Here is a 25,181-nt window from a genome sequence, read left to right as displayed (position 1 = left end):
AATATATCCAGGTTTCGCGCGACGCTTTTTCTACCCAGTCCCGTAAAACGGCAGCTATTGTAGCGGCCAAGGAGTTTTGCGGGATCTGGAGTTCTCGTAAGGAAAAAAACGCATCCTAATCTAATGGGGTTGCCTTAATAGTGGAAACAAGATGATTACTCTCTCTGTTCCTAAATGCAAGCCTTTGTAGAGATCACAATGCGGACTATATACGAACCAAAATGAGTGAATCTACACTCCAAAATATGTCTATATAAATCCGTATGTAGTCCTTATTGGAATCTCTAAAAAGACTTATATTTAGGAGAACATAGAATGCCCATTTCAGAAAATAGAAAAAAAAATTCTCTGATTAAGCATGCACCGTCTCTGTCAAGACCTTACATATCAGTATGTGGTGTTTTGATTTGAACATGATTATTGGCTTGTTGTGATGCTTTCCATGTCTGAAGAATTTGTATATAGAGGTGAAAGCCCATATATAATGTACGAGAATTAACCGTTCAGTTGTGTCCCTCTTTCGACATACTCTTCTTTTAGACATTAACTGTTTGTGGTACACCCGTGTTTGTGGTGCTATCGCCTGTCGAGAGAATATCCGGTGCACCCGTGTTTGTGGTGCTACCAGTGCATCGAACTCACGTTGCACATTTTAAAATCTAAAAAAAATCTGAAAAAAGTAAGAACATTCACACAACATCAGTGTAGGCTGTCATAAAATTTCAAGTCAAAATTCGAAACATAGCTCGAGAAACAAAAATGACAAATTCGACAATGAATAGTACATAACATAAGTTGGGCTTTAGATTTGGCCCATTATCATGCTGATGTCAATTTTTTCATTTTTGTATATCAAAAAACAGGAGGGAAAAGATATGTTGTTTTCTATCAGTCCCAAGCGGATACTCCCCAGCTTCCACGGTCCACTTACCGAGGAAGCGATGCGGGAGGACCCAGGGCCAGAGCAAGTTGGGTTGGGTATAGAGCCGTAAGCGCGGTCAAGCAAGCTAGTCAGCTAAGAATACTGGAAGAGAACTCTCTAGCCCTGCACTTAAACTAGACTACAAATCCGAATAAACACTAGTTTTGGCCCATAGTGAAATAGAGTTTTTCTTCTCCGCGGACTCCCCATGCTTGGCGCCATAGGCTTTAGGACTTTTGGCACTAGGGAATCATACTTTGATCAGATCCGTGGACATGCTCCCGAGGTCAAATCGGATTATGGACTTTTCCAGCTACGTGAAAACGCACTTCACTACTAGCAAAGAAGTCAGCTCAGGGCAGGGCAGGTAGTAATCTCAGATAGGAACTTGCCAGGAAAAATGTTTCAAATTTTGATACGAAAGTTTGTGATAACAAACATTAATGTCGTGTCCGTGTGCTAGATGTTTCTTCGGAATTTTAACATATTTTATGGCATCAGCATGGCAAGTGTGGATGCAGCCGATACATTCGCATCACCCGTCACCTAAAATTAAAGCGCACGGAAACAACTGGAGAGATTGCCTTTGGCCGATAGTAAATCCGCGCAACAGAGCCTATTCCCCACGGTCGGCCGGTCGCAAATCCGTCACCCTTACTTCCCCGCAGCCCTGGCCGATAGCAAATCTGTCACCCCTATTTCCCCACAGCCCCAGACCCGCGGCACCGGAAGGCGCATTAGCTGTGAGGACGATCCGTGGCGGCAGAATGGAAGAAGCGAACTAAAATGTCCCTCCTACCAAGTCACGCGAGAGATTAAGAAAACGGTAAAACAGGGGCTGGACATATGCGGTGGGAGGGCCAAAATATATCCAGGTTTCGCGGGACGCTTTTTCTCCCCAGTCCCGTAAAACGACAGCTATTGTAGCGGCCAAGGAGTTTTGCGGGATCTGGAGTTCTTGTAAGGCAAAAAAGCAGCCTAATCTAATCGGGTTGCCTTAACAGTGCAAACAAGATAATTACTCCCTCTGTTCCTAAATGCAAGTCTTTGTAGAGATCACAATACACACTATATATGAACCAAAATGAGTGAATCTACACTCTAAAATATGTCTATATAAATCCGTATGTAGTCCTTATTGCAATCTCTAAAAAGATTTATATTTAGGAGAACATAGCTTGCCCATTTTGGAAAATAAAAAAAAAGTTCTCTGATTAAGCATGCACCGTCTCTGTCAAGACCTTACATATCAGTATGTGGTGTTTTGATTTGAACATGATTATTGGCTTGTTGTGATGCTTTTCATGTCTGGAATTTGTATATAGAGGTGATGATTTCACCCACATTGAAAACTCATATATAATGTACTAGAATTAACCGTTCAGTTGTGTCCCTCTTTCGACATTCTCTTCTTTTAGACATTAACTGTTTGTGGTGCACCCGTGTTTGTGGTGCTATCGCCTGTCGAGAGAATATCCGGTGCACCCGTATTTGTGGTGCTACCAGTGCATCGAACTCACGTTGCACATATTAAAATGTAAAAAAAAATCTGAAAAAAGTAAGAACATTCACACAACATCAGTGTAAGCTGTCATAAAATTTCAAGTCAAAATTTGAAACATAGCTTGAGAAACAAAAATGACAAATTCAACACTGAATAGTACATAACATAAGTTGGGCTTTAGATTTGGCCCATTATCATGTTGATGTCAAAATTTTCATTTTTGTATCTAAAAAAATGTTTCAAATTTTGATACGAAAGTTTGTGATAACAAACATTAATGTTGTGTCAGTGTGCTAGATTTTTCTTCAGAATTTTAACATATTTTATGGCATCAGCATGACAAGTGTGGATGCAGCCGATACATTCGCATCACCCGTCACCTAAAATTAAAGCGCACGGAAACAACTGGAGAGATTGCCTTTGGCCGATAGTAAATCCGCGCAACAGAGCATATTCCCCACCGTCGGCCGGTAGCACATCCGTCACCCTTAGTTCCCCGCAGCCCCGGCCGATAGCAAATCTGTCACCCCTACTTCCCACAGCCCAAGACCCGAGGCACCGGAAGGCGCGTTAGCTGTGAGGATGATCCATGGCGGCAGAATGGAGGACGTGAACTAAAATGTCCCTCCTACCAAGTCACGCGAGAGATCAAGAAAATGGTAAAACAGGGGCTGGACATATGCGGTGGGAGGGCCAAAATATATCCAGGTTTCGCGGGACGCTTTTTCTCCCCGGTCCCGTAAAACGGGCAGCTATTGTAGCGGCTAAGGAGTTTTGCGGGATCTGGAGATCTTGTAAGGGAAAAAAAGCAGCCTATCTAATCGGGTTGCCTTAACAGTGCAAACAAGATGATTACCCCCTCTGTTCCTGAATGCAAGTCTTTGTAGAGATCACAATACAGACTATATATGAACCGAAATGAGTGAATCTACACTCTAAAATATGTCGATATACATCCGTATGTAGTTGTTATTGGAATCTCTAAAAATACTTATATTTAGGAAAACATAGCTTGCCCATTTCAGAAAATAGAAAAAAAAAGTTCTCTGATTAAGCATGCACTGTCTCTGTCAAGACCTTACATATCAGTATGTGGTGTTTTGATTTGAACATGATTATTGGCTTGTTGCGATGCTTTCCATGTCTGGAGAATTTGTATATAGAGGTGATGATTTCACGCACATTGAAAGCCCATATATAATGTACTAGAATTAACCGTTCAGTTGTGTCCCTCTTTCGACATGCTCTTTCTTTTAGACATTAACTATTTGTGGTGCACCCGTGTTTGTGGTGCTACCGCCTCTCGAGAGAATATCTGGTGCACCCGTGTTTGTGGTGCTACCAGTTCATCGAACTCACGTTGCACATTTTAAAATGTAAAAAAAACTAAAAAATGTAAGCACATTCACACAACATCAGTGTAGGTTGTCATAAAATTTCAAGTCAAAATTCGAAACATAGCTCGAGAAACAAAAATGAGAAATTCAACACTGAATAGTACATAACATAAGTTGGGCTTTAGATTTGGCCCATTATCATGCTAATGTCAAATTTTTCATTTTTGTATCTCAAAAAATGTTTCAAATTTTGATACGAAAGTTTGTGATAACAAACATTAATGTTGTGTCAGTGTGCTAGATTTTTCTTCAGAATTTTAACATATTTTATGGCATCAGCATGACAAGTGTGGATGCAGCCGATACATTCGCATCACCTGTCACCTAAAATTAAAGCGCACGGAAACAACTGGCGAGATTGCCTCTGGCCGATAGTAAATCCACGCAACAGAGTATACTCCCCACCGTCGGCCGGTAGCAAATCCGTCACCCTTACTTCCCCGCAGCCCCGGCCGATAGCAAATCTGTCACCCCTACTTCCCACAGCCCGAGACCCGCGGCACCGGAAGGTGCGTTAGCTATGAGGACGATCCGTGGCAGTAGAATGGAGGACGCGAACTAAAATGTCCCTCCTACCAAGTCACGCGAGACATTAAGAAAACAGTAAAACAGGGGCTGGACATATGCGGTGGGAGGGCCAAAATATATCCAGGTTTCGTGGGACGCTTTTTCTCCCCAGTACATCCCGTAAAACGGCAGCTATTGTAGCGGCTAAGGTGTTCTGCGGGATCTGGAGATCTTGTAAGGCAAAAAAAGCAGCCTAATCTAACCGGGTTGCCTTAAAAGTGCAAACAAGATGATTACTCCCACTGTTTCTAAATGCAAGTCTTTGTAGAGATCACAATACGGACTATATACGAACCAAAATGAGTGAATCTACACTCTAAAATATGTCTATATAAATCCGTATGTAGTCTTTATTGGAATCTCTAAAAAGACTTATATTTAGGAGAACATAGCTTGCCTATTTCCGAAAATAGAAAAAAAAGTTCTCTGGTTAAGCAGGCACCGTCTCTGTCAAGACCTTACATATCAGTGTGTGGTGTTTCGATTTGAACATGATTATTGGCTTGTTGCGATGTTTTCCATGTCTGGAGATTTTGTATATAGAGGTGATGATTTCACCCACATTGAAAGCTCATATATAATATACTAGAATTAACCATTCAGCTGTGTTCCTCTTTCGACATACTCTTCTTTTAGACATTAACTATTTGTGGTGCACCCGTGTTTGTGGTGCCATAACCCGTCGAGAGAATATCCGGTGCACCCGTGTTTGTGGTGCTACCGGTGCATCGAACTCAACGTTGCACATTTTAAAATGTAAGAAAATCTGAAAAAAGTAAGCACATTCACACAACATCAGTGTAGGTTGTCATAAGATTTCATCTCAAAATTTGAAACATAGCTCGAGAAACAAAAATGACAAATTCAACACTGAATAGTACATAACATAAGTTGGGCTTTAGATTTGGCCCATTATCACGCTGATGACAAATTTTTCATTTTTGTATCTCAAGAAATGTTACAAATTTTTATACGAAAGTTTGTGATAACAAACATTAATGTTGTCTCAGTGTGCACGATTTGTTCAGAATTTTAACATATTTTATGGCATCAGCATGACAAGTGTGGTTGCAGCCGATACATTCGCATCACCCGTCACCTAAGATTAAAGCGCACGGAAACAACTGGAGAGATTGCCTTTGGCCGATACTAAATCTGCGCAACAGAGCCTATTCCCCACCGTCGGCCGGTAGCAAATCCGTCACCCTTACTTCCCCGCAGCCCCGGCCGATAGCAAATCTGTCACCCCTACTTCCCACAGCCTGAGACCCGCGGCACCGGAAGGCGCGTTAGCTGTGAGGACGATCCGTGGCGGCAGAATGGAGGACGCGAACTAAAATGTCCCTCCTACCAAGTCACGCGAGAGATTAAGAAAACGGTAAAACAGGGGCTGGACATATGCGGTGGGAGGGCCAAAATATATCCAGGTTTCGTGCGACGCTTTTTCTCCCCAGTCCCGTAAAACGGCAGCTATTGTAGCGCCTAAGGAGTTTTGCGGGATCTGGAGATCTTGTAAGGCAAAAAAAAGCAGCCTATCTAATCGGGTTGCCTTAACAGTGCAAACAAGATGATTACCCCTCTGTTCCTAAATGCAAGTCTTTGTAGAGATCACAATGCGGACTATATACGAACCAAAATGAGTGAATTTACACTCTAAAATATGTCGATATACATCCGTATGTAGTCGTTATTGGAATCTCTAAAAAGACTTATATTTACGAAAACATAGCTTGCCCATTTCAGAAAATAGAAAAAAAAGTTCTCTGATTTAAGCATGCACTATCTCTGTCAAGACCTTACATATCAGTATGTGGTGTTTTGATTTGAACATGATTATTGGCTTGTTGTGATGCTTTCCACGTCTGGAGAATTTGTATATAGAGGTGATGATTTCACACACATTGAAAGCCCATATATATTGTACTAGAATTTACCGTTCAGTTGTGTCCCTCTTTCGACATACTCTTTCTTTTAGACATTAACTGTTTGTGGTGCACCCGTGTTTGTGGTGCTATCGCCTGTCGAGAGAATATCTGGTGCACCCGTGTTTGTGGTGCTACCAGTGCATCGAACTCACGTTGCACATTTTAAAATGTAAAAAAAATATAAAAATGTAAGCACATTCACACAACATCAGTGTAGGTTGTCATAAAATTTCAAGTCAAAATTCGAAACATAGCTCGAGAAACAAAAATGAGAAATTCAACACTGAATAGTACATAACATAAGTTGGGCTTTAGATTTGGCCCATTATCATGCTAATGTCAAATTTTTCATTTTTGTATCTCAAAAAATGTTTCAAATTTTGATACGAAAGTTTGTGATAACAAACATTAATGTTGTGTCGGTGTGCTAGATTTTTCTTCAGAATTTTAACATATTTTATGGCATCAGCATGACAAGTGTGGATGCAGCCGATACATTTCACCCGTCACCTAAAATTAAAGCGCACGGAAACAACTGGAGAAATTGCCTTTGGCCGATAGTAAATCCGCGCAACAGAGCCCATTCCCCATCGTCTGCCGATAGCAAATCCGTCACCCTTACTTCCCCGCAGCCCCGGCCGATAGCAAATCGGTCACCCCTACTTGCCCACAGCCCCAGACCCACGGCACCGGAAGGCGCGGTAGCTGTGAGGACGATACGTGGCGGCAGAATGGAGGACGCGAACTAAAATGTCCCTCCTACCAAGTCACGCAAGAGATTAAGAAAACGGTAAAACAGGGGCTGGACATATGTGGGAGGGCCAAAATATATCCAGGTTTTGTGGGGCGCTTTTTCTCCCCAGTCCCGTAAAATGGCAGCTATTGTAGTGGCTAAGGTGTTCTGCGGGATCTGGAGATCTTGTAAGGCAAAAAAAGCAGCCTAATCTAATCGGGTTGCCTTAACAGTGCAAACAAGATGATTACTCCCACTGTTTCTAAATGCAAGTCTTTGTAGAGATCACAATACGGACTATATACGAACCAAAATGAGTGAATCTACACTCTAGAACATAGCTTGCCCATTTCAGAAAATAGAAAATAAAAAGTTCTCTGATTAAGCATGCAGTCTTTGGATTTCAACAGATTAACTACTCAGAATATGACCCTCAAATGAGAATCAGTCCTAACACCGCCAAAGCAACCACAAACAACCTCCAAACATCCACACAAGCACATCCAGCGTAAAGTATTTAGAAGGACACAAGGCGTTATTCCAGATACACAAGCATAATTTCAGCAACATTCCCATAATTAAGCGCAGGGCGGATAATCTGACATAAACAAGCCGGCAGTATATCTACCAAAGTAAAATTGCTATTTATTTGTGCCAAGCTCGACTGCAGTTTCACCATCTCATATACGTCACTTGTCGACCAGAGATAGGAGATGTGATCTAGTCCAATGTCGACCAAGAGATCTTCACATCAATGGTTGTGAAACTGAGCGCGAAACTGAAGTCGTCAGATCCATGCGCACTGGCTGGGCTGAGACAATATCTCCAAACATCACCATCATCATCCAAAGAACGGATCCTCATTTGCAGAGCCAACTTGGTATGCCGGGAAGCAGCAACCACATACTTATCTAGCTCATAACTGTCCGAACCACCAGCAGCAGCATCAGCAGGGATAACACCATCGAACAGCTACATCCCCTGGTGCAAGAGATCACTGACGTAAAACGCCCTTACAAGCAGGCCTATGTCTCTGTCCAGCTCCGACACAGCAATCTGCACCGTGGCCTCCATCGCCATTTGCAGGAGCGCATAGCTTATGTCCACCGAGCCATAGTCACCGTCGATGCGTTGCGTGAGCACTCTAGCATGCGGCGAGCAACCGTCGTAGAACCAGACGGCGCCGTCGATGAGCTGCAGATCGTCCGCTTCATTTTCCCCTCTCTTGATCCTCATGTCGAACTCAACCAGCTGCTTGTCATACCACCAGATGCCTCTCTTGGGTCCAGACAACTGTATAAATCCGTCCTCTTGTTCCACGATGAAAGGGTCATCTCTGGTGCGGTTGAAGATGTAGTTACGCAGATGGTCCCGAGTGTCCCGGACAGCCATGAATCCATACACCTTAACTTGGTCTCCAGCAGGAGGATACGCCAGCTTCAGTGAAAATATCTGCATCATGGTGCAATCGGCATGTCTTTCACAGGGCCTCCAGTTCAGCGAGCAACCGTCTGATGGCTCCGACCTCATCATTGGCTCCAGCTCAGCTGATCAAGCAGCAATAGGAACATTGTACATGCGTTAGATCAATGATTAAAATCCATAACCCCAACTCTAATAGAAAGGAACAAAATAAAACAATAGGATGGACATGATATCAAGTGTTGTCCAAAACTAGAGAAACAGAATCATAACTTAAATATGATAGCGCCTGAACTTACAGATTACCAATACAGTAGTACGATAATCGCAATGTGGGTTGAAAGATCATATGATAAGCACAGTTATAGACTATAAGCACAGAAAGTTCATGTGGTTTCTATAATAAATTCATGGGCAACAGGCAATCAGTCGGGAGGGAATGATATTATTGAAACTCATAATGTTTTTCGAGTGATGAGGATGAGCCAATTAATAATTTGGACATTAGGCTCGTAGTTGGAAGCTGCACAGATATGGCTGATCGGTTTTCAAATGTGAACCTTGATGACTATCACAAGTCTGTCATTGGTTTCAGGATTAGCACTACAAAGTGTCAACACCGAGGAAGCTGCTGTCATTTGGAGATTATATGGACAAGTACTCCCTCTGGTCCTTTTTAATCTGCATATAAGTTTTGTCCGAAGTCAAAGTATCTTTACTTTGACCAAACTTATAGAAAAAAGTATCAACATTCATAGTGCCAAATCAATATCTGTAGATTCATTATGAAATGTAGTTTCATAGTATATATATTTGGTATTGCAGTAGATGTTGATATTTTTTAATATAAATTTGGTCAAAGTTTGCAAAGTTTGACCTGACACAAATCTAATACGTGGAGTAAAAAGGACCGGAGGGAGTATAAGATAATAAATGGATTGATATTCAACAGGTTTGTATGAAGGTTATCTTGAGAAATGACAGCCATAAGATAAAAGTGTTGTTTCTAATGGGTATCTTTGATGCGTGCTTGGAGAACTTGATGAAGAACGAAATTGCTGGATACCAATATAGAGGCTTAGAGGCCTTGATAATTATCCTAATGTTATTCCTGATGGACATCTCGAGTGCGCACTAGGATAACTTAAGTACGAAACTGCCGCGGTGGAAGGAGGAGATAAGTTAATCAAGTATAAAATTGCTGGTGCAGGAGGAGAAAAAAAGGAACCAAGCAAGTTGGGTAATATGAAATTGTTCTAGGCAATTAGGTGCCAACACAAAATATCATTTTTAATGGGAATCTACAACTGGGACAAACTCCTACTCTTAAAAAAAGGATCCTAATTTTAGCATAAAATTGCAAAGTAAATAAAACAAGGGAAATAGGAGGATTATATTTAAACATGAGGATCATGTGCGTTTAAATGTTTTTCTTGGAATCAACAGACACTAGTTCTTGCAAATGCTCAGTAGCCATTTGAATATTGAGATTGCACCCAGCTAAATAACAGCGATAATATAATACCATGAGCTGAATTGCCTCAACACTGTAAAGATGATATCTCCCGTAAGGCTTACGTACTCTCGTTGGTATCATGGACACGATAAAGTTTGGACAAGAAATCAGTTTGTCTGTAGATGGATCCATCGCTATGCTTGTAGTATTCAATGACGTCGGCACGTCGTACACCATCCACAGGACGGCCATTGGTAGTCAAGGCTACTTTGCTCCGGCGTGGAGGCTTAGGCATCAAGCTCTTTGTCCTCCTCTTCTCTTCCACTGAAACCCCGCTGACAGACATGGGCACTCTGCTCTGGTGCAATGGCGGATCCATGGACGATGCGTCCGCTTGTGTGCTGTGGCTCTTCGTCCTCCTCTTCTGTTTGTTTGGAACCCCGCTGACAGACATGTGTACTCTGCTCTGGTGGAAAGGCGGAGCTGTGGACGATGCGGCCGCTTGTGTGCTGCAGCTCTTCGACCTCGTCTTCTCTTGGATTGTAGCCCCGCTACCACATATGGCTACTTTGCTCTGGTGCGGAGGCACAGCCGTCGGCGAAGTGGCCGCTTGTGTGCTGCAGCTATTCGTCCTCCTCCTATTCTCTTTGTTTGGAGAGAATTCAGCAACCGAGGCTACTCTGCTTCGGGGCAAAGGCGGAGCCGTTTCGATTGAAGCGCCGAACGTGGCAACTCTGCTTCGGAGCAAAGGCAGAGTGCCGCTCTTCGTGCTCATCTTCTCTTTGATTGGAGCCCCGCTGCCAGAGAGAGCTGCTTTGCTCTGGCGTGGAGGCGCAGCCGTCGACGATGTTGCCACGTGTGTGCCCCCGCTCTTCGCCCTCCTCTTCTCATCGATTTTGCCGGCCATGGCTACTCTGCTCTGGCACGGAGGCGGAGGTGCGCCGCCGATCTTCGTCCTCCCCTTCTCTTCGACCGGAGCCCCGTCTGCGCGCAAGGCTACTCTGCTCCGGCGCGGAGGCTGAGCCGCCGACGATGCGACCAATTGCACGCCGCCGCTCTCGATTGGAGCCCGGTCGTCGCGCATCGAGATCGCTAATGCGCCGCCGCTCTCCATCCCTCTTTTTTTCTCCGGATTTTAGGTTTCGTTAGGGTTCCCATGATCTGGTGCCCTTTTATACCATGGGATAATGGGATCTGGCCCGAGCCCGGCCCAGTTCGGCACAATACGACCAACCACCTCGTGGAAGTTTTCTTTTGCCAAATTCTGGGTCCCGTATCTATTATTAATATACTATAAACCTAGCTAGGTTTCTTTTATCTTGTTTTTTTTTGACTTTTTCTATCAGTAAAAAATGGGCCAATCGAAGTGCGCCATGTCAATTAATGGGGGATATGGCTGGGTGCACTTCTAGGTGGATCTAGCCTTTTTGGAATGCCATTGCATCTCTTTTGTCGGCAGATTTTGAGCGGTGCAGCAGATATATTTAATTTGACCAGATCTCCTCTAGACTTGCCACTCATGCTCCAGAAAGATCTACTGATCAAAATCGATGCCATCGCTTCACCTCTTTATGCGTCCATATAAAGGCCTCACTGCCGTGAGTTCCTCAAATCACTCCCGGCCTCCCAATCCCATCACCGGCCCCGTTTCCTTTCCCGGCGTTCGCCACTTTTTCTCTTCCCCGCGGCCGAGTTGATGGCGTACAGAAGGCGATCGTGCAGGCCGGCGGCAGTGGGCAGGCGCGGCGGCGGCAAATCGGAGCAGCACATGAGACCCTCTGCCCCGACCTCCCCCTTTTGGGGAGACACGCAGGGGCGGTGATACAGCGACGACCACAGCCGTCTCCAGGACTCTCCTATCAGCAGGACATCCTCCTGGCCTCCCCACACCGCGTTGTCTACCCGTACCCAGCCGTCAAGCAAGAGCAGGCTCCAGGTGAGGCGGATCGTGGCAGCCTCCTGCTCCTAGCCGGCAACACATGCCGACGAGTGGCTCGGACAAGGGCTGTTGCCAAGGCCACCTTTAGATCGATTCTCCCACAATGACGGAGATGATGGACTATGGCCATGGGGACAAGCACCAGGACAATAAACTACTCAGTATTTTTTCTGAACTTTACCCTGAGTTTTTCTGAACTTTCTGTTTAGATATTTATTCAGAAATTGATTTGAAGTGCTCATATGTAGAACAACCAGAATTGTATGAGTCAAATTTTGGGACTTCCCCTGTATATGCCTAGAATTTTGGGATTACATTTGTGCAGAATTGGTTTGATGCATGTATCTCACCTTTGTTCTGATGTTAGCTTTGCTCTGCTGCCCTTCTGGTGAATGATTAGATGTGCATGCTTTCGTGTTTTATTTTTTATATATGAGCGGTGCTCTGTTTTATAAATGATTCACAGTACATGTTTGATATTCATCCTTAATTCCTTATACAAGCTTTCTTTTAACGCAATGGTTTTGTTATATTTGTGTCGAATATTATGTACGCAAGGGGTTACATGGACTATGAGTTGTAATTGGTGTGGATTAGGTACGAGTCGTGTAGGAGTCGGACACGTTGTATCCGAGGCCTCTTGTATATGGAGGGGCACCACACGTTGTAACCCATGACGACTTGGTAGCAACAGGTATGCGGGGGAGCCGACGGCTTGTACTGGCGCCCGGGCGGCCGGTGTTGCGGTATCTTGGGGAGGAGCGCTCGTAGTCATGCCCTGGGGATGTAGCCATATCGGTGAACCTCGTTAACAAATATCGTGCCTCGGTGTGTCGTCTATGATCTTGCATTAGCGTTTTATTCTAACAAGTGGTATCATGAGCAAGGTTGTGAGAAGGCTATGCGGAAGATCATTCGGAGGAACGAGGATCATGCTCGACGGGTGCCAGGGAACGTCCAATTGGTGCAAGGTGGAGCATGGCGGCGATCGCAGATGCGGTCGGTGGTATCAGACACTTCGGGCAGGAGGCCTGGACCATTCGATGGGCTGCGGTCGGTAAGGATCGGCTTGACGTGGCGATCGGACCGGCGTAGTGGCTGTTGAAGACGTTGCGGAGGCGACGGATTCGGCCCGCGATCAGAACCGGCAACCAGACGTGGGGGACGGCCGGATAGATCGGAGTGTGAGAGCATCGAGATGATGCGCTCGGTGTTGTACAAGGGTGGCGGCGCGACACTGTGGACGGATTGTGTCGGCGACGCGGGTGGCCAGGGTACGGCATGGCTCGTGCACGGAAGAAGCACGAGGTGGCGACTGTTACGACAGGGTTGACGTGCGGTACGTGCGACAGGGCTGTTCAGTTTGCTAGCGAGAACCAAGATCAGAGACTTTGCGAAGCTTCGTCAGGCACTACAAAAAAAAGACACTTCCGTGATGATACGTGTTTGTCACAGTAGGTCACGTTTTCTGTCATGCATGTACATCCATGACAAATTTATGACAGAATCAAGATAGTCATACCTGTGCTGTCGTAGAAGTGTTCCATGACATTACCAAAATTATCATCATGGAAGTGTCCACTTCGATGACGATAAATCGCGCGTCACAGAAGTGCTTTCGTCAAGGGTGACCGACACGTGGCATCCACCGTAACAGAACACCGTTAAGCTATCGGGTCGGGTTTTGGATCCGATAACCCGTTAACAACCCCGACCAATGGGGATTTTCCACGTGTAAAATCATCATTGGCTTGAGGAAACACGTGTCGGCTCATCGCTGGGACAGATGTCATCCACTCATTGGACAGAAGGCGCCTATGATACATCGACACGTGGCACGGCCCAACAGAGGCCCATTCCTGTGAAAAGGCCGGCCCGTTTGACTTGGTCAAAAGGTGGCGGGCTGGCCCATGGAAAGCCTGTTAACGGCCTGTTCGCATATAGCCCATTTACAGCCCGCTAACCCAAGGCCCGTTACGCCCTATTCGAATTAGGCCCAGTAGCGTCATCTGGGCCATCCAATTGATTCCAGCCCATTTTCACTTCTGGCCCATGTATGGCCCATGACGTCTTTCGACCCATATGAGGCCCTATGTAACTCTTGGCCTATTAACGGCCCGTGGTGAAACTGGCCCGTAATGAATAGTGTACCACTTTACACCCATTTACGGCCCGTGGTGAAACTGGCCCGTAAAGAACAGTGTATCACTTTATACCCATTAACGGCCCGTTATTCCGTTGGGCCGTTTCCAGCCCATGTTATCTTTCGGCCTTCTCAGAGCCCATTTATTCTTGGGATATTTTCCAGCATTCGTTTACTTACGGCCCGTTACTATCATTTTCTGCTTGTGGGCCAAATTCAGCCGTGGTTACAGTCGGCCCGTTTGTGGTCCGTTAATACATTGGGCCGTTTTCATAGCGTCATCAAATACGGCCTATTAACGATGGCCCATTATGGTCGGCCCATGAACGGACGATTCGAACTCTAGCCCGTTTACGGCCAGAATGCGGTCTGTTTGGCCCATGTTTGGCCAATCGATCATACGGCCCGTATAAGGCCCATTGATGATACGGCCCGTAGAAGGCCCATTGTTTCTACGGCCCGAAGAAGGCCCACTGTTTCTACGGCCCGTAGAAGGCCCACTGTTTATACGGCCCGTAGAAGGCCCACTGTTTCTACGGCCTGTAGGAGGCCCAGTGTCACTACAGTAAATATTAGCCCATGGTTATTGTGGCCTAGTTTTAAAAAATAGGTTATTGCATCCACTAGCAAACCGCAGAAAAAGAACTGCACTGACTACAAGCAAACAAATAAACAAGACAACAAGGAAATAAATAAGCAAGCAACTTACACTAGGCTATCACGGCTATTACACATATTGCATCCACTGGGCATCAAAGTTCGCCACCAGTGCAAATATAGGGAACACAACAGCATATAAACGCCGCAGCAAAACAAGTCCAGAACTGAAACCACTTTAGAAGAGCTCAAGAAACAATATCCTGGGTACCCATAATGCTGGCAAGATGCTTAGCAAGCTTATTAACTTTCTCTTGTTTGGCGCTTAAGTCCTCCAGCGCTTGCTGTTGCACCAGAAAGTATGCATCTGAATTCTGCAGGGACTTCCTCAGTCCTTCGGCTTCCTGTCGCATAACATCTGATCGATGTCTTTCAACTTGAAGTTGAGACTCAAGAAGCCGAACTGATTCAAGCAACGAGTTCGAAGAGCTGGTGCCAGCAGTGGTAGCCAGTAACTCGAACACTACATCAAGATAGGACTTTGGGGTTGTCTCAGTGTCTTCAATATAGTTTTTATCAGCTTTCTTGGAGACCAACAGGGATGTCTCACTATCTTGAACCTTATCTGCATTACTTCCTTTACCATTGCATAACAAGGTACTCTTCTCCAATATTTTATCCGCGTTCTAAAAGAGAAACAAACAAACACATCTCAGGTTTACAATGTAGTATATGAAACTCATTTTGGTAAACCAGTTCAGTAGTAAGGTGGGCAGGATAACAGCATGAAACAAACATATATCTATGTAGTATGGTCACTATATGGTCTATATCATTCTAGTTTATGTTGCCAAATCAAGAAGATACAGTTCGAATCATATCTATTTAAGACAAAGCAGCACAGACATAATATAAGTGTGGGAAACTACACAGCAATAACAACACTTGTAATGTGCATGGCATGAGAACATAACTGTTTATTCAATTGAAACTGAAATCAACATAGAGCAAGTTACAACAGCAAACAGCCAAACACGTTGAAGAAACAGGTTTAAAACATACCTGTTGCGCCATTGGAGTTTCAATTGCATCCTTCAAATTTGAAATTAATTGGTATCAGTAAATACAGTGATGCAAGAGCAAAGTAGTATGAACCATAGCTACGGAACCTGAACTGAGAACAATTCTTCTTCTGCTTTAAGCGTTGACTTCGGGTTCGGAGTGGTGGTCCTCGTGATTTGGGCACTGCAGTTGCCTTACTAACTGCTCATGTTTGGGTGCTCTGTGGTGGAGACGGTGCTGTGTCAACGGGAATTGGGTGTCTATCTGCTGGGGTTGGGGTTAGAAGGGGTGTAGCTGGTTCTCTGTCCAACTGGGTAGGGGTACAATCTGCATGAGTGTGGGTTATGTGTGGTGGGGCTGGTTCTTGGGCAAGTACAACCGTGGTTCTATCTGCATCGACAGGTAGCACGATCTTTTCTGAAGACCGTGTTTTTACTCCCACAGATACTGCCATCACTCCCTCCAATTGAAATGGCTGATAAACAAGAAAAGTAATTGAATGTACAGACATTGTAAGATAGACAGGTGCAATGGATAGTAGGGAAGAAAACAGGGCATGAAATAATTCACTTTATGTTGTCTAAGCAAACAGAATAGCAGGACATAATTTCACATATATGATGGCTAATTAAACAGGATAGCATGACACAATTTCACATGTATGATGGCTAACTAAACATGATAGAATGACATACTTCAAAATATGATGACTATGTACACAGGATGACATGATATAACTATACGACGTGTCTATTAAAGTGGTTGGCATGCCATAAATCACAAACATGTCGTCGATGGAAACATGATGGCATGATATAATTCACGGATAGAATGACATAATTTAAAATATGATGACCATGTAAACAGGATGAGATGATATAACTATATTATGTCTTTAGAAAATGGGTTGGCATGCCATAATTCAGATACATGCTGTCTATGTAAACATCATGGCATGACATAATTCAAATATATGATTTATATACTAAGGAAGTGAGCAGAGGTCAATCGCATATATGATGTGTCAACTAAGGAGATGGCATTCAATATTGTGTATATGATGTAAAAACTAAGCATTGCAATACAACATATGCATTATATGAGTGATATAACCCTGCCAAGTTTGAGCATACACCTCAGGGGGATAATAGGACTGGTCATCTGCCTCTGAATCCTCCTCTGAAGAGCTATCTGTAACCAGCAAGATATCTGCTTCAGCAGGTAGCATTGTCTGCTCTGAAGACCTTGTTTTCACTCCAGATTTCTCCATCACCAATTCAAATGGCTGATGCACAGGAAGAGCAGTTGAATATACAAACATTGTCGACAAAAGCAATGAGAAATACAAAAAAAAGGACGGCATGATATAATTCACATATATGACGCTTGCCTAAACAGCATGGCATTGCATAATTCACATACATAATGCCTTGCAACAAGATAACATTGCATAATTCACATATATAATGTCTTGCAACAAGATGGCATTGCATAATTCACATATATGGTAATTAGACACTAAACATGTGACATTCACACAAAGCATGTCTAAACTAAGCAAATGACATAGCAATGCAAGATACCATACGCACGATATGAGCAACATAACCCTGCCAAGTTAGGGCATGCACCTCGGGGGGGGGGGGAATATGACTGGTCATCTGTCTCTGAATCCTCCTCTGAGGATCTATCGGTAACCAGCAAGACATGCGCTTCGTCAGATAACATTGTCTGCTCTGAAGACCTTGTTTCCACTCCAGATTTTTCCATGACCGTGCCGAATGGCTGATGCACAGGAAGAGTAATTGAATGTACTAAAATTGTTGACAAATTTAACACGTAATAAAAAAATGATGGCATGATATAATTCACATATAAGATGACTGGCTAACCAGGGTGGCATTGCAAAATTCACATATATGATGCCTGGCTAGACAAGATGGCATTGCATGATTCACATATACGATAAAGAAACTAAACAGATGGCATTGACACAAAGCATGTCTAAAGTAAGCAGATGACATCTTTAATGTATACAGTAAGCAATGCAAGGCACCATATGCATGATATTACCAACATCAGCATGCCAAGTTAGAGCGAAGACCTAATGGGGTAAATAGGAGTGGTCTTCTCCTTCTGAATCCCCCTCAGAACAGTTATCTTCCTCTTGATTACGATCCGAAATGGGTGGAGGGGGGCTGCCTTTGCGCCCACCATGGAACGACATCTGCATGAAATTTTATTGCCATGCAAGGCTCGTCTCTTTTGCTCTACATGATCAGTTCCATTGTGTACAATAACTGGCATGCATAGGAATAAAACATAGTGAGATTATGTAAGGAGTGCATGCACAAATCCAGAGTGATGGTAGCAAACTGTGGATAGACCCAAAACCAATGATAGCAGGCAGATAATAGCTGTAGTTAAAAAATACAGATAATGGCTCCTTTAATGTTTGTTTGCACCCAACATGAAACTCATAGTAGACACCGGAGATTAACCAGATAGTAGAGAGATAGTACTGATTGCTACCCCAATATGTACCCCACAACCATTTAAAAACTCAAGTTTCAGCATTAGTTTGGACCTGAATCGGAGTCTAGTAGGTGAACACGACGATAATGTAGCATGTCATCATATTAAGCGACGCATAACGTAAGCAGATACGGAAGAGTGCGACCTCTCTTGCGGACCCGTGTAGTCCTCCAGGTCATCTGCTCAGTTGATGATGGTAATGCAGTTGTCGTGGCTGCCGGCGGCGGGGAAGAAGATCTGAGGTGACGAAAGACAGCCTGGAGAGCGGATCTCAGCTGTGGTGAACCCTTCCGTCATTGGAGCAGCTGAGCTGGGGTGGAACACAGCGCCGCAGGAGCAGGACAAACCACACAAGGTTTTCTTTGACACATATCTGTAACAGAAGTAATTGAGTAAGGGCTTGTTTGAATTTGAGGATTCTAACAATGCAGGGATAGGAAATAGACAGGAATAGTATAGGAATGCATGTGCAAAACAGAGAATTTAAAAACACAGGATTTCTGCCAATCTGGGTGTTTGATTCACATTAATTGGAAGATCACAGGATGCAAAAAGCATGGTGAGATTAAGTCAAACCACAAGAAAATGTACGGTTATAATGCTATTATGCTACTATCTCTTAGTCTTGTGCTTGATGAATAGGAATATGAAAAGGAGGAGAAGTGGAAATTAGAATTCCTACGGTTTTTCTTTCAAGGAGACACTAAAGGAACAAATCCTATAGTTTTCCTTTGCTCCATTCCTTTGCACCAAATTCATGAAAAGTAGTACCATAGGAAACTTTCCAATTCCGATGTTTTTCATTCACTTTTCCTTTCAAGCACTGGCGATTCTAGTAGGCAGGCTTGAGCAAGGAAAATCCTACACTAAAAAAATGTTTTTGTGCTACTTCTATTACTTTGGACCCAGGCCACTGCCATACTAGCTCAACTCCCAGGCCCATCGACAAATGCACAGCTCAAACGCGCAGAGATAAATAATGATGGCGTTCAAGAGAGTCCATCACGGATAGCTAAGTTGCCTGGTACCTCACTGCTTGTCATATAGTAGGATAAAATAATCGTATTTCCCGTTACTACGAGTGCTCAGTGGACAATATATATAACATGTAGAGTAAAAAAGAGATGCAACAAGTGTACAACCTCTTTGGCGAAGCCATGTCGATCTCAGCGTGATTGGGTTGGCCGGTGAGGATGCTCCGGCTGACTTGGCTGTCGGAGGAGGGGAAGAAGATCTTAGGCGTCTGGAGATGGAGCCCGAGGTACTGCTCCGCTGTGATGGAGGGTTTCGTCGTTGGAGCAACTCCGGTGAGTTGTACGACGCCGAGGCTGAAGCAGGACAAGAGAGACAACGAACAACGTTAACCTGAGTGGAATTCTAATAACATCTCCAATACATGACGTAAAATACATAACCACAAAGTGCTAGATGTAAAATACATCAGCCGCTCATCTCTGAACTTAACTGTCGAAACTGAATTTAACTGTCGAAACTGAACTTAACTGTCGAAACTGAATTTTGTTGTCGAAACTGAACGCACTAGCAAGGTGAGGCTACACGTCGGTCGACTGACTTTTTCATCTCTGGTCAGTCGATTTTGCAGCCGTTGGATACGAAATCAAGGGCCTGCGGTTCATCTTCAACCTCCACCCCCCTGAGCCGCCAGCCACCACCGGCCAAACAGCAGCCCCCCTGCCGCCCGCGGCTGGCGGTGCGCCGCCCCGAAAACACTCCCCACCGCCGATCCTCCGCCGCACCGGCCATCCCTCTAGGCCCCCCCGTGCCGAGCTTTTTCTCCGGCGATCCCCACGCCAACGCCCCGCCACCGCCGGCGACCACCGCCCCAATCCTGAACCCTAAAATAGATAGTGGGGTACCTCTCCGGCGAGCCCCCCTCCCTCTGCGGCTGGTTCTTCCTTCACCCCGGTGAGCCCCCCACCCCCTGAAAATCGACTGACCCAAAAGTCGATTCAGTCAACTGAAATGTAGCTAAATCGGAGCAGCATTGCAAGCAAGAGCAAGAACGAGAGCAGCAGCGCGAGCAAGAGCAATAGCAAGAGCAGACCAGGCAGGGGACCGAGAGCAAGAGCAGAGCAGCAGCGCGAGCGAGAGCTAAAGTAGCAGCAGCTCCTACTGATGTGGACGTCGCCGCCGAGGGAGCGACGCCGTAGAGGAAGTGGCCGGCGACACCGCCGTGGATGGAGCCGCGCCGTGTCGGCTCGGGACCGAGCGCCGGCAGCACCGTGAGATCGAATTAAGAAGAAAATGCGGCGATTAGTGTACAATCTCTTTGGTGGCCCCGATTAGGCCGCAACTTCATCCAAGGAAACAGTGATGATGATGCTTTCCGGTGGTGCAGGTGAAGACGGCGGTGTGGGAATGGAGGTGGCGCGAAAGACGAGGGGAACGTCGGGGCAGCTCCTTGGAGGTGGAGGACGGGGTGGCTGAACCAGCGGGACGATGAGATCGACGACGGATCCTCATCCGGTACGGTGGATGAGGGACATCGAGGTGTTGCTGTGGAGGACGTCATCGGGGAAGAGGCTCCGGCTGGGTGGTGGACGGAGCAGGGTGTGGGGTTTCGTCGCGGGTTTTCGCGGCCTCGGTGTACGAATGGGTGGGCGGATGGGATGGCAGTGGGGAACCATGGCTTAGAGACGCGCTTGTCCGAAATGTGGGGTAAGTTACGAAAGTACCCCCACCGATTTGAGGCGGTTCTTTCGGTTCAAGGGTACCACGGGCATTTCGCGTGTCGGGATTTCACAGGAGGTGGGAGTTTTCACGCGCGTTGCAATTTCGGAATAGCAAGGCGCGGGTTGAGATGGTGGGAGTTGTCGGAGCACAACGAGACAAAGATATATCTTAAATATTTCGGGCTAACAAGGCGCGGGTTGAAGAGGCGGGAGTTTCGCAGCACGATAGACAGAGACACTAGCTTGAATTTTCGGCATAACAAGGCGCGGCTTGAAATTTCGGAAGAACAAGCTTAACGTGTACCCAAAAAAAGACAATTTGCACATCAACACGCACAACACACACACAAACACCATTTAGACTAGAGTAAGGTACACGTGCATTGCACGCATGAGATTTGGCAACCAAATTATGAATAAATACCACATTATAGCATGCAAGCTTTGAGTCATATATGCATGATGTAGATGTTCGTTTAATTCTTATAGTTCATTTCATTCAAAATCATCTAGTTTTTATAAGAAAGCTGATCTATTTTAAGATTCATGGAATTGTGCGTCGTAAGACATAAAGTAAAAACAAATAATGGCAAATCATGTAGAAAAACATTTGGGCAATTCTGATATGGAAGATTCTAGAACAAATAAGAAGTGCTTGTGTTTTGATGTTTGTGCATTATGCTTAAGTTCAACCATGGAGTCTTCTAGATTATACATGTGGCGAAATCTGGTGGAATCTAGATGATATCCAACGGCCAGTAGTGCTCAAATTTGCCATCTTTGGACCATCGGATTCACCTCATCCAACGACCATCTTTCAAAGTAAAAGTTACCCGCACACAATATAAAAAAATATAAAATATAATATATATATATAGGGGTATAGATATAGATATGTGATGCGAAAGCCGCCCATCATCTCCAATTAGAATAGTGTGTCCATGCACGAATGCGACGTGGCCAAATGATGTCTGCCATTGGTATCTCAAATTCAAATCAGTCTGACCTTGTTCAATGTGTATACATTACAACATGCTCGTTTCCAAACCACACCGCGCAGATCTCCGTTATATTCATGCATGCATGGGTTTCAAATATCAGGATCTCTTATTCAAATATTTGAATTCAACTTTACATTGATTATGACCTCACCTATTCTTTTACACCCACACAGTAGTCTTCTCTTTATAATTGTACCACTAACTTTCTCTCGTGCATGCATGCACACACACTACCAGTCGGCATTATCCATCGCACGCATGCAATCTTTTTCTTCAGGTCGGTCTCCCATGAAGGCACACACCCACACACATCCCCCTCTCCATCATATCGGGCATTCTTTATCTCTCACGCGTGCATGCGCAACGATCGATGTTCCTCTATGTATGTGTGTATATAGCTAGGTCTTTCATAGTTTTCCACACAAACCGATCAATCGATATATCCAGTGAGGTCTCACCCTCTTTCCCATATCCACATCGATCAATCTATACCTCTCTATATAGGATTAACATATATAGCTAATACACCCACATTAATTATATATCCAACGTCCCCCTCTCATCATCCATGCCTTTCGCTTCATCTCTCAGACGCGTGCACAATGGGAAGACAGGGGGCAGTAAGGGCCCTGCCCCCCTCCCCCCTAACATCACTATATATCGAGGCTAATATGAATGTGATCATTAGACAATTGCTGCTAAAAATGGCTTAAGTTCATGAATTGACCCTCCACGTAAAGGATTAGCAATGCTTGGCCCCCTAGCTCATTTATTTTTCATGGCTCCGCCACTGCGCGCAACAGCGCACGTGTTCGCCCCCTCTCTCTAAATATCGATCTCGCACTTGTGCATTCCTTCATAGTCTCATCGGCCCCTCGCACCATCTTCTAGCCCCCCACCGGATTTTGCCACATGTACAATCTAGCAGACTCCATGGTTGAACTTAACCATAATGCACAAACCTGAAAACAACAGTGGTTCTCTTTTGTTTTAGAATCTTCCGTATCATAACTGCCCAAACTTTTTTTCTAGTTGAATTGCCATTATTTGTTTTTACTTTATGCTTTACAACGCACAATTCCATGAATCATAAAATAGATTAAGGGCTTCTTTGATTCAAAGGATTCTCGAAGGAATTTTGGAGGATTCTAATCATTAGGAATTTTTCCTATCTTGGTTGTTTGATTCGTAGGATTGTAAACCATAGGAAATTTTCTATATGATTCATTTGCACTAGATTTCATAGGAAACATCCCATCCACTCAAACCTCTTTGAAAAAATTCTGCGTTTTTTCTATGCACAATCAAACACTCGTATAATCCTGTAGGATTCAAGACGATATTCCACTATAATCCCATGTTTTTCCTATTCCCGCGTTCTTAACTTTTTTATAAAAACTAATTGATTTTGAATGAGATGAACTATAAGAATTAAACGAAGGGCTACATCAGGCATATATGACTCAGAGCTTACATGCTATAGTGTGGTATTTATTCATAATTTGGTTGCAAAATCTGATGCGTGCAATGCACGTGTACCTTACTAGTACTTCGAGTATGTGCAAAACACGTAAATTAGAATACTAATGGCACGCTACACAGTGTCTCTCTTACAGTTCATGAAACCACGTGGCACATGTGGAGGCGTTGTCGCGACCTCCTTGCGTGGATTGATCACAGTGACGTGCTGCTGGTTCCAGAAGAATGTACTCGTCCTCCCTGAGCCATACTGGTGGTACATGCACGAAGCGAAGATGTGCACGCACGCCACGCACGCACTCATTCCCTCGCACGCACACGCGGGTACACGGGCGGACGCAATTTTGTACCAAGATCCACCCCATGTGATAATTTGACGCGTGTAAAGTCGTTCACTTCATTGATGGTCAATTAATACAACGCATGCAAATTGAGTGGACGTGAGGGCGGAAGAAAGACATTATTACTCCACTGCGCGCATGCGAGTAGTTAAATCGTGGGTTGCTAGTAGTACTTCCATTGGTCTCCTTCGTATTTTGTGCCAATTTTTGACAGTAACATAATATTTACGCATTTGAGCAGTGTAGTACTTGAAATTTATGTTCCGCTAAACTCATCGGGAGCCGTTTCGGGCCTCGAAACCAAAACCATCAATTAATCTTTACCTTGTTCCCATCACATTCGAAAGCCTGCTCACACCTACTAGTACGTACCAAACCTGAACGTGTTCCCACTATGCAGGTATTAGTACTAGTGCTAGTACTTAGGTTATAAAAAGGGGAACTACCTAACCGAAAATTACTCTACCTTTCCTCCTCATAAGTGCTTCTTCTTCGTCCGTCATTGCCATGGCCGTGAGCAGAGCTCTAGGTCGAGAACTACTCGTAACAAGGGAGCGGCAACCAAGGCTGCGGAAAAAAAGAGAGGGCTCGCTGCCACGCAGAGACCTCGAAAGATCTCTCATGGGCAGGCGATGGCTCCCAGGAGCGCCCTAGCCACGGAGGCGAACATGCCGAGCCAGCGGAGCTGGAGTCGTTATCCCTCGACGGCATGCCCGATCAGCTCAGTAAGTAGAAGGAGTTCATCCAAGGCTTGATGGAGTTGCTGAAGGAGAGCCTCGACAACATGCCCGCTGAGCTCAATCAACAGGGGGAGTTGACCGCCGGCTTGGTGATGCTGCTGAAGAAGAGCATTGCCTCGGAGAAGAAGGCGACCGGCGAAATCTTGCGACTTCAGGAGGACAAGGCGACGCTCTGCCACGAGATCGACCTGTTGAAGGAGAAGAACGCCGGCTGGAAGAAGCTGCATGAGAATAGTAGTTCCTCGATGAAGATGCTGCAGGCCCTCGTCATGGAACAGAAGGAGGAGTTGGCGAAGCTCCACATCAAGCACCCGGCTGCTATCAAGGTACGTAATGCGGTCGTGGAACAGATGATGAAGGCTCGCGTCGAGAAATCCCGCGTCATGGACAGAATGAAGAAGATGGTGGAGGAGACGCGCAAGGAGATGGAGGCCGTGGAGGCGATGAAGAAGCAGTTACGACTCCGCAGCGAATTAGATCATTTGGAGTGATAATCTTCCTTCTTCTTTTGCTCCTGTGTTTCATCTTTTGTGTTGACGTATAATGTGCTGCCTAGTATCTTCCATCAGATCGATCTTTTGGTTGCATTGGTTAGAGCATGCACTTCTACATGGTATCGGAGCCAAGAGGTCTTGAGTTCAAGACCTGGCTGGCGCAATTAAATTGCAGCCCACTTTCGGTCCACGTTTAGGCCTGAGGGAGCCACACGTGAGGGGGGTGTTGAC

General features: G+C 44.9%; 1 protein-coding gene across 1 annotated transcript; it reads right to left on the bottom strand.

The window, feature by feature from the left end:
* Positions 1-7,550: 7,550 nt before the first annotated feature.
* On the bottom strand, positions 7,551-11,089 carry LOC109752726 (uncharacterized). Its single transcript, XM_020311628.4, has 2 exons — positions 10,053-11,089; positions 7,551-8,595 (listed from the first exon to the last, which is right to left on the bottom strand). Exons 1-2 carry the CDS (start codon positions 11,038-11,040, stop codon positions 8,021-8,023), a joined length of 1,563 nt encoding a protein of 520 aa, XP_020167217.1. The 5' UTR covers positions 11,041-11,089; the 3' UTR covers positions 7,551-8,020.
* Positions 11,090-25,181: the final 14,092 nt, after the last annotated feature.

The sequence above is a fragment of the Aegilops tauschii genome, chromosome 4 (genome assembly GCF_002575655.3).
Source record: "Aegilops tauschii subsp. strangulata cultivar AL8/78 chromosome 4, Aet v6.0, whole genome shotgun sequence".
In the NCBI taxonomy this organism is placed as follows: domain Eukaryota; kingdom Viridiplantae; phylum Streptophyta; class Magnoliopsida; order Poales; family Poaceae; genus Aegilops; species Aegilops tauschii.
Note: the sequence above shows the minus strand (reverse complement) of the source record. Positions and strands in the feature narration are given on the sequence as shown.

Coding starts and splice junctions, on each gene's coding strand:
- LOC109752726 (XM_020311628.4), bottom strand. CDS start 11,040: ATGGAGAGCGGCGGCGCATTAGCGATCTCGATGCGCGACGACCGGGCT. Junction 8,596..10,052: donor TGTCCATGATACCAACGAGA/GTACGTAAGCCT, acceptor CTGCTTGATCAG/CTGAGCTGGAGCCAATGATG.